The 16,560-nt window shown below is 31.2% G+C and overlaps 1 protein-coding gene across 2 annotated transcripts in view; it reads left to right on the forward strand.

Annotated features, from left to right (window-relative positions):
* Positions 1–13,083, forward strand: part of Atg7 (Autophagy-related 7) — a 60,610-nt gene extending 47,527 nt beyond the window's left edge. Inside the window, exons 13-18 of one of the 2 annotated variants that reach the window (XM_085813053.1) lie at positions 1,752–1,882; positions 3,172–3,333; positions 4,710–4,825; positions 7,262–7,427; positions 10,679–10,798; positions 12,756–13,083. In XM_085813053.1, the coding sequence (XP_085669179.1) occupies positions 1,752–1,882; positions 3,172–3,333; positions 4,710–4,825; positions 7,262–7,427; positions 10,679–10,798; positions 12,756–12,791 (731 nt within the window). In that variant the 3' untranslated portion in view covers positions 12,792–13,083. The remainder of the gene's footprint in view (positions 1–1,751; positions 1,883–3,171; positions 3,334–4,709; positions 4,826–7,261; positions 7,428–10,678; positions 10,799–12,755) is intronic. The other variant, XM_085813054.1, reaches the window with a different exon arrangement.
* The last annotated feature ends 3,477 nt before the right edge of the window (positions 13,084–16,560 follow it).

Raw genomic sequence — 16,560 nt, forward strand, 5'->3', positions numbered from 1 at the left:
ATTTGTACTTCACAACGATCATATAATTTTCAAAGTTCTGTCACATTACAAGACTTTTTAACCGGAGTCAGAGTTAATAAATTGTTCATATGGGTATCTATTATTAGTTCTTTGCATCCAAAGCGATCTTTTAATATTTTCACAGCCTTCTCGTAATTCTCGGCTGTTAACGTCAACCCTTGTATTGCAATTTCTGCATCGGAAGTAAGAATTGATTTTAAATTTATCTACCGCATGTAGACTTTCGTTTTCGTGTACGCTGTCTCAAATCGTGCCCAAAACCCGGGCCAACTGCACACATCCTTTCCAGAAAATGTTTCCAGTGTCAATTTGGGGAGTTGAATTTTGTTCTGCGATTCAGTGACAGTTCCATATGAAGTAGAATTAGCGCTATGTGGATTAGTATCTACATATCTTTTCGCGCATAATTTCCAAATAATAATTTTACTTTTATACTCTTCTCTAGACATTATTTCATCTTCTAAATTTGTTACATCAATTAAAGCTTCAATACCATTATCTGCTAAGATTAGTTTTTCTTCTTTACTAATTAACTGAGCAACCGTTTCTTCAATTACATTTTTATCCCTCTCATTAGCAGTTTCTGTTTCTATCTTATTTATCAGCCTTGTAACTACTGCTCTTATAGCAGATTGTTTCTTTTTTAATTTTTCTAAATCCATGTTTTTCCTTAAGCAAAATCTGTTAAATTTCAGTTCAAATTCAACCCAATGGCCCCACGTTAAGGCAACACAATATTATTATTTATATCCTTATTGTTATCGTTACTTCTAACTAATTAATCAAGGTGAAACAAAACTGCTTACCTTGTTCCAATGGGTTCTGCCAGGGCCATTGGTTGTTGTCCTCTGTGCAACTCCATCTGCCAAATCTTGAGAGAGATAATCCATAAATGATTAATACTTTCTTTACACAAACATATTTAATAAAGACGCAAACAGGTTACAGAATATTTACCATGATGAAAAGGTTTAAATGTTCGCACGACGCAGCGTGCGACTTCTCAGTTCCGAGTTCTCGTGATCTCTAGCGAGAGTTCATAGTTCGAGATGACATCACTCAGCCATCGGATCTCAGCAAGAGTTGAATTGCAACAGAAGCTGTTATAGCTTCCAGAAGCTATAGTGAAAATTGCTCCTGTGGCTGTGAAATATATTTTAGTGAAAATTTCCAGAAAGCTGTCAAATGTTGCTGATATCTATTAGACGTTTTTCTGCTTGTATCCCAGTTTCTAATAGAGCTGCTTTCAGTGGTGATTCAGAATTACAAGACCTACAACTTTATATGCTAAATTCATACAAACATAAACATGATGACAAAGTTGATTAAATAAAAATACACGTTAAAGTAATTACATTGAATGCATTAAATAAGCAAATAAATAAATGTGTAACATAGTAAATATACACAGAATACAATCAAAATACAATCAACTAACCACAAATATTTATATCCATAATGCATTCTGTATTTACAGAAGTGTCTATTTATGTGTGCTTTCAGTCTGAATGCTTTGTTCAATATGCATATTTCTTTTAAATTTGCCTTTTTGAATTTAAATTTGGTCACATGTTTTTCTTTTGGGTAATAGTTAAGCAATGCTAATAGAACTTTCAATCACCTAAATTTTTTATGTGCTTTTTTTGATTATATGTTCTCTTTAAATATTAACTTTGAAAATCAATGGTTTTGTAAATTTGTGGTGAAATTATTTTATTTTATGATTATAGTGGTAGATAATATTCGATCAGATGTAAAGCAAATAGAAGAATTAATAGATTCACATGATGTGATATTTCTTTTGATGGATACACGAGAAAGTAGATGGTTACCATCTTTAATAGGAGCATCTAAAGGAAAGGTGAGTTTGAACTTCTTCTGACAATTATTATTTTTAAATTAGGCACTCTGTGGTAAAACACAAATGTGCATATAGAATGGTAAATAATGTTTTAAAGTCAAAGATGGAAGGCAATTAGTTAGATGGCTTATCAGAATTAGGTACCAGAATCAATATGTATTTGTTTGATTTTCAGCTGTCTTTAGAAACGGTATATTTGATATAGCATGCACTCATGCTAAAAATGAATGCAGTTCTCCAGATTTTCTTCCAGGTTTCACACAGTTATTTTAGAAGTTCTCCCATATGTGTTTACTTTGATGAACTTTGAAGATCTAGCAATTAAGTTGGGTTATAAAACAATGCAGATAATATTTTGATGATTATTCTATATCCAGCTAGATATCATCTTTCTGAAAGATGGTCCTGCTAGGCATGATCGAATGACAAGCTGCCTGCTGTTGACAGTAACTGTTAAAATTGAGACCATTAAAGTGCTGCAAAGAATCGCTAAAGGTAATTGTATCGTAAGAAATGGTTGGCACTGTGGTACTGTCAGGTTTGATGGATATTCATCTTTCACAATGACATGAAAATATACAAAAAAGAACTGTCATTTTCACTTCAGTAAAATCAAGAATACTTATTAAATAAAATACCTTGGAAATTAATGCAATATTTTTGTATTATACTGTTGTGTAAATTTTTTTGACTTAATTTTTTTTTTTTTTATTTTAAAAACATAAATCATCATATGTGCAGTTATTATTTTTTGGATCAAAATTAGTATTAAAAATTGCTATAACAGTTTTAATGCTGTGATACCATCATAAGAGTTGTCTTAAAATATAATAAATGAAAAATTGCATGCATTTGATTCTGAATTGTGTGTTGGATTATACATACTTATTATTCTTTTTCTCGGGTAAAGTAATATCTAAGTATGGCTCTGTTTATTATATCTTTGAATTAGGAGGGTATTTGCTTTCGTATAATAAAATTGCTTACTCAAGGCAAAACTTTTTTAACATTCTTTTGTGTTGAGGCCAAACAGTATGTATCTTATATCTTGATATTCTTCAGTTTTCTTTAATATATATACTGTTATTTTTGTTCTATAATATAGTATTTTTATGAGTCATATTATAGTTATTTTATCATATATAGTTTATAGTATTTGTAGAGTCATATTATAGTTGTTTTATCATCGTATAGTTCTTTTATAGTGTCATGTACAATGATAAGTTTTTCAATTTATCGAATTTAAGTTATGTGAAAATATTGCATTTTAAAAATTTTTTTTGGGCCAGATTGTCTTAAATGCTGCACTGGGCTTTGATACTTTTTTGATAATGAGGCATGGAATGAAGAAATTTGAAACTGGAGCTTGTGGTGATGATTTCTGTCCAAAAATAATTGAGGGTGGTGATTTGGGATGTTATTTCTGCAATGATATTGTGGCACCAGGAAATGTATGTTATCAGTTTTGTTAAAATTTTTATAGGTAATTAATAAATTTAGTAAAATGTGTATTGCTTGCAGCTATTAAATTGTCTTATACCTACAAAAATAATTATAGGAAATAGTTTTTTAAATATTAACAAATACATATCTATAAATGACTGAAATATGAATTTTCAAAGTTATTAAAAAATTTGATTATATTTTGCAATTTTAAAATGTCCTCATTGTTTAAATTATTTTCTTGGTTAGTCATTAAAAAGTAGCAACATAAATCTCAATATTAGAGAAGTGATCTCCCATACATAGTTAAGGTAAAGTAAACAAGATAATTAAAAATATCTGCAATGAGCAAAATAAAGTTAATTTTCTCCCTTGTGTAGACTGAATCCTCTAAAAGTAAAAAGTATTTTGAATATTGTATTAGCTTTGGTATACAGGGTGTATCAGTACAGTGTCGACAAACTTTTTGGAGAGATAAAGTATACCTAGACGATGGGAAATCACATAGCAATGCATGGTCAGAAATGCTTTCTTAGCGCAGTGGTGACAAGACAAATACAAAAAGAGAAGGAGAAAAACAGTGAGACAAAACATGTTTTATTATGTTTAGTACAGTGGAAGCATACAAATAAGAACAAAAGCAAACAATGATCGTCATTAAAGAAATTCAAAATTACAATTCCGGACTGTGATGCAGGTCTCACTTCTGTGGCACATGGAAGATCTGCATCACGAATGAAAGATTCCATGGAAGATGCATGACGCACGGTTCCTGCATCGTGGTCCGGGTCGTTAATTTCGAACATCTTTTTTGATGATGATCATTGTCTCTTTATGTTGTTTCTTCTGTATTCCGAATAATAAACATGTTTTCTCACCTTGTTTGTACCCTTTCTTTCTTGACTTTTGTGTCATCTCTACTGCGCCAGGAAAGCATTTCCAACCATGCATTCCTGTGTGAGTTCCCATCATCTAGGTATACTCTATCTGTTCTAAAAGTTTGTCACTGCTGTATTGATACACCCTGTAAACCTAGGATACTTATAGGATAAATAAAAGATAAGCATTTTCGGTTCAACTTTGAAGACCCAGTAAATTAAAATCTCTATATATGCATGGTATTGTTAATCAAATTTCCAGTGAATTTAAATGTGAATATTGTAAGATATTGTAATGTCTAAAATATAATTTAGTATTTTTAGTGATTGATTTTTATTTAATTAATATATATATTAACTAACTAACAAAGATTTGCTACAAAAATTTATTTTGGTTGTTATTTGTTTAAAATTTTCTGTGACATTTTTGCAAAAAGAGGAATGTGCTATAGATATCTATTTTAAATTTATTATTAATAAAAAGTATAATTTTTTTGCTTCTTTAGTCAACACATGATAGAACCCTTGATCAGCAGTGCACTGTGACTAGGCCTGGTGTATCATTTATGGCAGCTGCTCTTGTTGTAGAACTCATGGTTAGCATTTTTCAGCATCCAAAAAGGTGATTTTTAAAAATCCTGTACTAAATTTGTGGATGTGATGAAAAATATAATAAATTAACAGAAATAATTTTTGTACAATATATTCCTCAAAAACAGGTTATTTTCTATGAGGTAATCCCTAAACATGAAATTATCTAATCAGCATTTTCATCTTATTTCTGTAGAGAAACTTGGATTTATCTCAGAAAGGCACTGAACTTTGTGAAATGAACAGTCATAATAATCACTATAATATGATTACTTATTATGAAGTCTTTCTTCTAAATGGCTTTTTTTGTTCTAGTAGCAGGTTGTATGTGTCCTTCACTAGCATGTGTGTGGCTGGATGTCGTCCTTCATGCTGAATATTTGTATATATATAGATTTTCTTGTGAATATTTCGTTGACACAGACTTAAGAATTGAGTGAACACAGACTGGTAATTGAGTGAGAATTTTTAGAAAAGTTTGGCACAAGATTTGATGTTGAAAAAGTTTTTCAGGAAGCAGGGAAACTGCAGATATTTAAAATACTGAAATTGCAGAAATCTACCAATTTTTGCAGAGAATTTCTTAAATGCCAATAATTTTGAAACTATTTATTATCAGATCATTCATTGAGGAGTTCATTAACAGCTGAAAGAAATTTTTTCTCAGGAAGAGATGTGTTGCAAGAGTATGCACCTAGTGTCACAATTTTTAGTTTAGAAATAAACAGCGTTTAAAGAAATAATAGAAAAGGAACTTTCTTATGCTGTAGATAGTAAAGTGAACATAGTTACCTTATTTTCTAAACCCTCTTTCCTTACCACAGTAGAGGACTTTCTGCTCGCTGTGCATTTTGAGTGCTCTTTTGCTGCATAAACACTATGCACTTGCAACCATCCATGCCCTTTCTGGGATTTAAAAGCCCAGACTCATCAGTATGGCAGTCAGTATTACTAACCACAATACTTTCTGGGGTGGTTGCTTACAGAGGTACAGGTACAAATGTGCAGGATACCAGAATTTCACCATTGGCCATACATGTATAGTCTGCTATGCTAACTGTGCAGTTCCACCATCATTTTGAGAAGAACACACTGGCAGTCCAATGGTCTCCCATTCCTCTTCCCTTACCACCAACCTCTCAAGAAGATTTCAGCTCACCATGTATTTTGAGTTCCCCTTTTCCACACAGACTTTATATTCTTCCGTGCCTTCTCCAGGATTCGAATCAAGGCTCATTGGTTATGGCAGTTACTAATCACTAACTCTGTGGGCAGCTGCTCACAGAATTAGTATGATGAAAGGTTTCACAACTACAGAGTTAGCAGCTACGCATCCCGCATTTGGAACTGCTAATAGTAATGGTCGAACCACTACGCACTTGTATGAGGACTGTCTGATGAGCTGTTATTCCAAACTATTAAATGTGGGAACTGTTGCATAAAAAATTATGGGAGATGGTCTCATTCAAGAAACATGCCATGAATTATGGATGAACGGCATAAACGTCTGTAATTAAATAGATGGTGCTTTTTCATGCAGAAAACAAGCAATTATTACTCAATTTGATCTTTCCCAAACCACCATCTGGATGATCCTGTACTCGAACCAATTGCACCCATGCCATGAGCAGCATGTATAGCTATTGCAGCTTGACAGTTATTCTGAGAAGGTTATTTTTGTTCAATAGCACCTGAAAAAGGGTACAGGGAGCTCCTTATTGGACTTTTTTCATACACGAGGCATACTTCACCAGGGAAGGTTGCTACAATGCGCATAACTGCAGCGTAATCAGTTTGATGTTAATGTTTGACCCTGCTTTTGGGAGACCATTTGATAGGTTTATATCGCTTGCCTCTTCATTTGTATAAACATAACTTTAAGATTTTTTGTTTAGAGGGAGTCTTGCTTAAACTGTTGATGAACCGGCATTATGGGAACACAGCCCATTTCAATTGTGCCATTCAGGGGCACTTAAATGGGACATTTGAATGAATGGGGCATGATGATCTGTATATTCGCCTTCATGAAACCTATCCTGTATTGATATTTTTTCTGGTTTTATGTGTAAGTTCTGCTGTACAATATAACCTTGGGCATTGAGAAGAATCTTATTGCGAGACTTAGAATATTTCAAAACATCCGTGATACCTTGCAGTGCTGTCAAGCATGTATTGCACTTGGTGACCTTCTGTGACTTCTCTTAATATCATAATTGTTATATTTTGGGAAATGAAATAATAATCTTCGCTTTCAAGTTGGTCTTTCATTCCTCATCTTATGTGTTCATTTGCACATGATGATGGTGTTTCCAATTGTGCATTATTATCTGATCCTCGTTCGTCTTTGAGTTATGCTTTGCTGAACTCGTTCATTTTATTAATTTTAGTAGTAAAATGTATAATTAGTTGTAAGCAAATGAATTAAAAATTTATGACTATTATCTTAAAATTTATAAATCTATTTTAGGGCATTAGCTCCAGCAAGTACTTCTGGCTCTGATGATACTTCATGTGATGAACTGACCACTGATCTTGGTATAGTTCCCCATCAGATTCGGGGACACTTAGATAAATTTCAAAATGCCATTTTGACAAGTAAAGCATTTGATAGATGCACTGCATGTTCTGATAAGGCAAGCTCTTCATTTTATTAATTTTGAAGTATTTCTAGCTTCTTAAAACCTTATTAATTGAATCAAGTTAACATATTGTATTGTATTCGAAACTGACAGTTGTTTTATTGATATAATTAAAATTTTGTGATTTCAATTCCTGAAATTTAAATAATGGGAAATATTTTTGTGATTTAATAATGGGAAATATTTTTGTGATAAAATATATTTGTATTGTATGTAAATAGGAGTTATGAAATTTCAAAATTAAGATTATAAATTATTAATGATTTAAGTCATGCAGCATTCCATAAAATTTTAAAAAAAACCATTACAATATTTACAATTTACAACAATTAAATAAATTAAAATTTGGTGGTTAACAGTCTAACACAAAGAACATACATGAAAATTTGAATAAAAATAAAGCACTACAGTTTTTTTCTGGGTCCGGAAAAAGGTCAACGTCCACTTAAAAAAAAAAAAAAAAAAAAAAAAGGAGGGGAGATATTAATTAAAAACTTGGAAAAATTATCATTTTTGCTATCATTTTTCCGAGTGGCAACAGCCTTGCAAACTGGAGATGAAAATCTGCTTTATTTCGAAAGTTGTTGCCACTGCTCGCTTTCAAATCATAAGAGTTTGTTAATAACAAATTTCTAAGTTTTACGCTGAAATAAAAATAGCATTGTTAAACATTAAATACATTATTCCTGATTCCAAAAATTCGTGTGAAGCCATTTCGACTATTCTCATCTTCATAGGACTTTAGTAAGCCAAAATACTAGTTAAAAACTCTGAAAGTGCTCATTTTCACACTCATTTTTTTGAGTGGCAACAGTCTCAGGTGTTGGAGATAAAAAGGCTTTGTTTGGAAAAGTGTTGCTACTGCTCGCTTTCAAATCGTAGATTTTGTTAATAAAAAATTTGTAACTTTTACAAAATCTATACATGTAAAGAAGAATGTCTGGCTGTGTGTTTGCGTTTTTGATTTCTGATCAATTATAATAAATTTTTTGCCACATTTAATTGACTAAAATTGAATCTAGGTGAAATATTAGATGGAACTTAAGCTTTTAGGACTATTTGATTAGAAGGACGAAAATCATTAAAAACTGCAGGCCATTGCTGCTGATATAATAAGAGAGAGTTAGCTTATTTTTCTATCAAAGTTTTTTATATGGGTTCCATATTGCAGACTAGAAAATGTATGACTGTGAAGTGTACTTTTTGCATCATTATTAGAGAAGGATTCAGCGGTGTCATACTCTCTGTTGTTAGATACATTACTCTCAATCTAACTTGAGTGCCATCGGGTACTTCCGCTAGTAAAGTATAAAACAAATGCTGTAATTTCGGGTAGATAAGCCTCCTACGCTTGGATGCAGCTCTAGGTTCAGTTATGGAAAAGTAACAAACAGGAATGAAAATTGCTGTGGCATGGATTCTAAAGAAAATGAAACAGCTTTCTGAATTAAAAGAAAATAATTTGAATTTTCCAAACGTAAAGTTGAAATATTTCATTATATGCAGCAACTGAGAATTGTAGATATATCACTGAGTGGCAATAATTATTCTGACTGCCTAGTAATTCCTATTTAAACGTTAATAAAACAACTTCATAGGATTTACTAATATATGACTTGAGAAATTCTATAATTTTAGATACTGCAATAAAAACGAACGCTAATCAAGTTGGATGCAGTTAAATATATTTGTGGAACCTGAACTTAAAATGCAATCCATATTCAAGCAATTCTGTACTTAGTTATATTTCTGAGTGGTGAGCAAGAAAATGAAAATAATGATTTTGTTTATTATTTAAAAATTAAATGTATTAGAAATAAAAATAAATAAAACTGTGTTTCTCAATATTTGATAAATTAATGCATGTGTTCATTTTCCTTTATTTAAATATTTTAATTAATTTAACTATAGATAATTTCATATTAGAAAGAAATTAAAAAATATTTTTTATCACTTTTTAAATTTAATTTTAGATTTAAATGGTGAAAATTAATTTGATTTCTCTTGAAAATGTTTAATTCAGAGGTAATATGTAAATTTATCAGAACTTCAGTTAAATACTCTGATTAGTGGTTCTCAGACTGTTTTTAGATAATACCTCTTCAATTATTCCTAAAAGTCTAATATATCCCTGCAATAAAATTTCTTCCATTTTAAAAAAAATTCATAATTACCTTACATGTTTCTGAAATCATTTGCAATTTATTGTGATGAAAGTATTTCATATCTGACAAAGCGTTTTAAAGAATCCCATGAATTTTTATGTAAGGATAATTTTAGTACAAAAAATAAACTATTAAACATTTTGAATATATTTTTTTGTTCAGATTCTGCATACTTTTTAAGTATTGAAACGTCAAAGCATATGCGAAATTTTTTTGTAGAGTTCTATGCTGAGGTATGGCTGTTTCTGAGCTGTTGTTTTCATTTCTGTGTCAATTTAGAAATGTTTCCCAAAAGTAAACTTATTAAATTTACCAGATTAGTGTTTTATAAGAGAGATCCAATTGTTGATAGCCAAATAAATGTTTTGATCAGAGTTTGTGTTTGAGCAGCAGTATGAGGCTTCAAATGAAGCAATAGTACTCTGGCAATAATTATGAAGCAATAATACTCTGGCAGGCAGCCTACTGTTGCATTTATTCTGCACTGTGTAGTGAAATTTTCTAAACTCTTATAATATATAGCAGTGATTATTGCTACTGTTTGTTTTATTAAGTTCATCAGCAAAGCAGTGTATCTCTCAGAGAACATAGTTGTCATACTTCAGAAGTTGAGATTGCTGTTTGAATTTAATTTTTATTCATTTTCATGTATTTCATTGTTATTGTTTATTGTTATGTGTTGTCAATCCAAAGACTGCTGCTTCCATTCAGAAATTATGTCAGGTATTCATATTTGATCTATTGTGATGATGTGGCTCAACGGTTTACCATCTTGTTCATTAGTTCAAAAATAAAGTATTGGCTAATCGTTTTGTTCTGTATTACTGAGTGAATTTTTTAAGAATGATGCAAGAAGATATTTTCCTGTAGCCTGAGTTTTCCACACAATTATATAAAAAACTGATAATGAAATTTGCAGGAAATTACCCATTAGCATGGTAATAGTGTATTATCTGTGACTATGGATAACCAGCAAAAGTGTGATTAATCACATGTTCTTTGAATTTAAGCACTCTTACCCACTTACAAACATTGTATGATTTATGTATAAAGGTGCTTAATTTTTCTTTAATTTGATAGGTCTTGCAGATGTATGAAAAAAATGGATTTGATTTTCTTCTCAAAGTCTTCTGTGATCCAAATTATCTTGAAGAAATCACAGGATTAGCAGAATTGATGAATAGTATAAATATGGAAGATGTAAGTATATTAAAATGTTAATTTAAGGAATTAGGCTTGTGCAGCTGCAAAAAACATTAATTTATTTTTATTAATTAATTTTGAAAGGGTCACATTTAGTAGTAACAGGATTGTTTTTCTTATAAAATATAAAGTATAAATTGTTTGTGTAACTGAAAGCTGCCACATAAAAAATATGCTGCAAATTATGTACTTTATTTTCTTTAAATGGTACCTTTCTCATGCTACATAAATTTCTCCCTAAAACAAAATTGAAATTTTTTTAATATTAGGTATATTATATACTGCTGGTCATTAAAATTGCAACATCAGGAAGGAATGATCTGATGAACCTCAATGTCACATAAAAGGAAGAAAAAGTTGGGATATGCAAATGATTAGTATTTCCGCGAATTTAGATGACGCAGGAGGGTGAAATGACATCTGAAGCACTGCATGAAAGAAAAGCTGTGTAGGGGTTTCTCATTCAGAAAGTTCTTTATAAGGTTGGAGTTTGCTCAGAATATCATGTTATGCCTCGAATAAGAATAGGAAATGCTTACTAGCAAGCTTCAAAATTTGATAGAGGCAGAATCATTGTCTATTGAAAGTGTAGATTATTGTTCTGCGATATCACCAGCCCCACTGGTTTGATATCCAGATACTGTAATGCAAATATGGAATCAGTGGATTTCTGAGTATCATACTGAATAGGATGCAGGATCTCAGCACCCTCCCATGACTAATGTCAGAGAGGACTGACATATTGTGAGGTCACCCCTGCAAAACCGTATGATTGCATCACGGACCATTAGTCAGGAAATGGGGATGTTTGCAGCCCCGCCCGGTATCAGCTCATAAGTACATCGATGTTCGCAGCAGCATGGACCATCAGCGGGTTGACCATTACTTCGGCTTTCCTTAAATGTGCAACATAGAGAGACAGCAACTTTGGTGCGCCAAACAACAAAGCTGTGTACAGAGTGGCATAATGTTGCCTTTTCAAACGAACCTCGGTTCTATGTGCAGTATTCTGATGACCGTATACATGTCTGGAGTGTCCAAGGAGACCATATGTTGCCTGCTTGCATTGGATATCGGTATATGGGCCCTGCACCTGGTGTGATGCTTTGGGCAGCTATTGGATACACGCACATCTCTAGTTTGGATCGACGGTAATTTGAATACAGATGAGTACATTTCTGGCATCTTTTGTCCAGTGGTTGCACCTTATCTTTGAGGCCCCCAAATATCATATTCCAACAAGATAATGAAAGTCTACATGTTGCACGTCTTGATACACAGGGTATTCGATTGCTGCCCTGGCGTGCATGGTCTCCAGATCTGTTACCCATCGAAAACATCTGGTCATGGGTTGCTGAGAAACTGGTCAGCCACCCTTCTCCAGCTAATACAGTTGATAAAGTGTAGCATAGACTTGAAACAGCATTGAATAAATTGCCCATCTCTGTCATCCAAGCCCAGTTTGATTCCATGCCTGATGGGGTAAGGGCTGTTTTAGCTTTCAGGTTGGCAGCTGTTTCTATTTATTTAGCTCCCTTGTAAACCTCCAAAATGCTTACAAATTTAATCATTTTGTCTTCATGCCATACTGTTTACATGCAGTATTTACTTTCCTTCATGATGTTGCAGTTTTAATGACCAGCAGTGTAATATTTGCTTGTGTGGCTAGCAGCATTTTATTTGCTTAAAAATGAAAAACAGATTTTAAGCCACTTGTTTTATTTCAAATCACTGAATTAAAGTATTTTTTACAAAACATCTCTTTAAATAATTTACCACCATATTTTTCATAAATGAATTTTTTATAATTTTTTATTGTGTTTTGTGCCATTTTTTAGACAATGCTAAATAATAACCTAAAATAGTTCAGAATTTTATTAAACATTTGAGGAAACTTTTCTGTGTAGAAATATTTGACATAATAGTTTTAATTTGTATTCTTTTATTTTTTTAGGTATTTGAGCTTAGTGATGATGATGGCAGTATTTAAGCAAAGACTCGAAAAGCTACAAATTTCATTCAAAGGCCGTTTATTTAATAGTGCATGTTGATTTATATTTTTACATGTACCTGCTAAGACATTTTTTGTATTATTTTTGTTAAGTGTTCGAATCGGACAGTATTAAACTTGTCATTGTAAGTACATTGCTTTGTCATTGAAAAGAATTGTTAAAATCAATTTATCATTAAACTTCATGTGATAATTCATAGATTTTAAATTAACCTTCTAGTTTATTTACTGTATTTGTAAAGAATTAAGTAAAGGAAATTTTTTGTAACAATCCTAAGTTCTGTTGTTAAGATATTAAAACTTCTCAATGTCTTTTATATAAAACTGTATCATTTCAGGTAGTTTAGATTTGCCAACTTTTATGCATCAAATAGAAGTTCAAGATTTTCTGTAAATTTATATTATTTGACTTAAAAAAAAAAAAAAAAAAAAAAAAAAAAAAAGCATTTCTTGTAAAACCAATAAATTAATTTTCAATGTGTTCTTAATCTCAAAATGTGCAAATTTGAAGGTAATATTAATTCCGGTTCCGCATTTTAGGAAATTCAATTTTAGTTTTATTAAAATTTTAATTCTAACCTTTATTTCAGTTTTTATATCTTGCTTTGATTCAGGTTTTGATTTTGGTGGTTATATTGTCTCTTAGAAACAACAACAATAGCAAAAAGCTAGAACTACAGCCAAAAAAGAAAACAAGTAGAAAGTAATGCTAATAACTATGTAAATATGAGCCCCAAAATGTTTTTAATTAAAAATCTGATTCTTTCAACTGAATTTTTTTCATTATTTCAAGAACATAATAATTTCTTCTTAAAAAATAAAAAAGAAAATGAAAAAGAAAAAAAAACTTTTGACATTTGAACCACAAGAAAGGTAAAAATGATGCTGATAGGCTCTGCAAATGGCCCACTAGTGGCCGAGCAGTACACGTTGCTGAATACTGGTAGTTTGGTCCAGAGTTCGAATACTGGTGAATAGGTATTTTCATGGTTTTCTCCATGTCTAATGTGTGTACAAGCCAGTTTCTCTTAGAAAGTCCTGCACGAAGGCATCTCTTCTCTTAGGCAGATAGCTCTAGTGTGCTTTGCTGTAACCAAATAAACCAAACAAACTTTGCAACTTTCGAGGAATGTTATCCAAAAGCTTGTAGAGAAATTTTTGTTAGGAATTACATATATCTTCACACTTCTTCATAGTGTTGTTGAAAGCATGTCAAGGTAGTATTTGAGAGGTGTGGAGTTCAAATGTTGAGAACATAGTTGATTTTTGTGTGTTTAATGCTCTGAAGAAAGTTTAATGGCTGTAAAAATGGCTTCACCGTCCCCTTCTTTCGATTTGCCATTTAAGTGAAGAAAAATGTAAAGAATTTTCTCCTTACTTGGTGCATGCCCTTGTGTTGTAATTTGATTCATGTCTGGTTAGCAATCAAAAGGCGAGTTCAAGTCATCGCAATTGCATCACTGATTCCTGCTCTGAAATAAATCTAAGGGCTTTGTAATTTCAAAAATATTTATCTATTAAGAAAAAAGACCAGCAGCTTGAATAGAATTTTGCATGGAAATATCAAAAGATGGACAAGAACTTTCTTAGTATTATTATATTCAACAATGCATACGTAAAATATGAGACTTTTCTATTAGGTTTTAAATGTCTGTGTATTAAAATAAAGTACTCAAACAACATAGGCAAAATTTTTCCTACCATTGTAAGGAAATATTTGAATTTAGAATTCTTATTATGCAATAATTATAATTTCTGATTTTAATTTGGAAAATTCTGAGTTAAATGTAAATGTTTTCTTAAAATGTAAAGATATGTTGGTAATTTAATATTTTACCTTTAAATCACTTTTTGTGCCTACAGAGCTGATATAGAAATGCCATACATTGAAAACTTACACATTTTATTAAAATATATGTCTCTTCATTGAATTGAATTAAAGTAAAGATGCATTGAAAAATGCTATTCAGCAAAGCAATACTGTAAGGTTTTGTGCATATAGTTAAATTTTTTTTTCCTTCTGACAGGTAGTTATAAAAACAGCGAGTTGATTTGTAAAGAGGATGTATTTTTTTTCCATAAATAACAATACTTGTTTCTCATGCATTATAAAACCGTATCTGAATTTTTTTTTTTAAATCCTTAAAATAATTTACTATGTTTTCAAACTTTAATAGTCAATTTTTATTTATTTTGCATGTGTGAGCAGATATATGGGATGAAAAAATAAAGGTGAGTAATGGGGATCGAAATAAGCAGACTTTGTAATGGAATATGTTTATGGAAATAGTGCATTGAGGTGTGGTACAAGCACTATTGAATGGCAGATAATAACTTTCTGCTGGCATAAATTGTCATTCTTGTTGTCAATTTAAAACAATATGCTACACTAATGCAGAACTCACAGAAATGCGTTTCATGTACAGGGCTGTAGAGAGAAACTGAGCAACTGTAACTATAAAGGCATTTTCATTACCTCCTTTGAGTAGTTGTTTTTTATGCATATTTGTGGGCTTCGTGTTCACGTACAGGGTATGATGATTTACTCCAGTAGGTACTTATATCTACTATATAACAATGCACTGTACTATCTCAATGTGTCATATCCACACACACATTTCATTGCAAAATCTACTTATTTTAGTTACCTTGTGTACATTCTTTTCAGATATTTTTTAATCATCCTGTTCGTATATATATATATATATATATATATGCATATATATTTGCATCAATTAATATATTTTGTGACTTATAAAACGTTAAAAATATTTTACAGTGCATCTTGTAAATTGATATTCAATTTTTCTTCTTATTAAGAAGTTTTAATACTTTTTTTTACTTCCTTGTATTAAGTAAAGGAAGTATTGTAATCTCAAAAAATTTCGGGTTTCAGATTTCAATGGAAATATCCATTTTGATTGTTCCCTAATCCAATCTTGGCTATCTTTTTGGGTAATGTCTGCGTGTACCAGCAGAATAAAGGATTTTTTTATTCAAAACGGATTGTAAAATGAATCCAAAGGGGACGACTTTTTTTGTGACATCTGTACGTACGTATGTATCTCACATAACTCAAAAACATTAGCAGTAGCCAATTTTGTGTATAGAACTGCTACAACATTTAGTTGTGCACTTCTCTTTTTTATTGCAATCAGAAGTACTAAAAATATGTATACCCTTTAGATAGCCTTTATTTTTGTAATCATTGGTTATAGTCATATACTTGCACCTTCAGAAGTGTTTTAAATGACGAAAACATTCATGTTTTGGCAATTTCAAATTAAAAGAATTAATTTTGGACAAATAACGAGATCTAACTTTTAATGCGGTCTCCTAATTCCTATACTTATATTTGGGACAATTTTATACTCGTTATGAAAGAACAAAAATTCAAGAAGTTTGACTGTTGTAAGACAAAAATTGACTGAGATATGTAATTTCAGTATTTGCAATTTTTGTTGTCATTTCCAACTTTCCTTGAGGGATCGGTAAATTAAGTTAGAATAATTTGAGGAAATAAGTTTAAATGAAGTGCAGCAAACAATGTGTATAATTTAATAGGTGTACAAGGAAATTGTATGGTATCCACGTCAGATTTTTGTAAAATTACAAATTAAGTCTTGTAAGGACAGTCAAAATGACCTCTGTGGCTGTTCTAGGTATCGTAGTTTATATGTTAATTTTATAGTACTTGCTAATTGTACTGCTAACAGTAATTTATACTGCTTCTTATATCTGAACTGCA

This window comes from Stegodyphus dumicola, chromosome 3 (genome assembly GCF_044657685.1).
Source record: "Stegodyphus dumicola isolate Sdum_Otavi_A_Nest chromosome 3, ASM4465768v1".
Lineage (NCBI taxonomy): Eukaryota > Metazoa > Arthropoda > Arachnida > Araneae > Eresidae > Stegodyphus > Stegodyphus dumicola.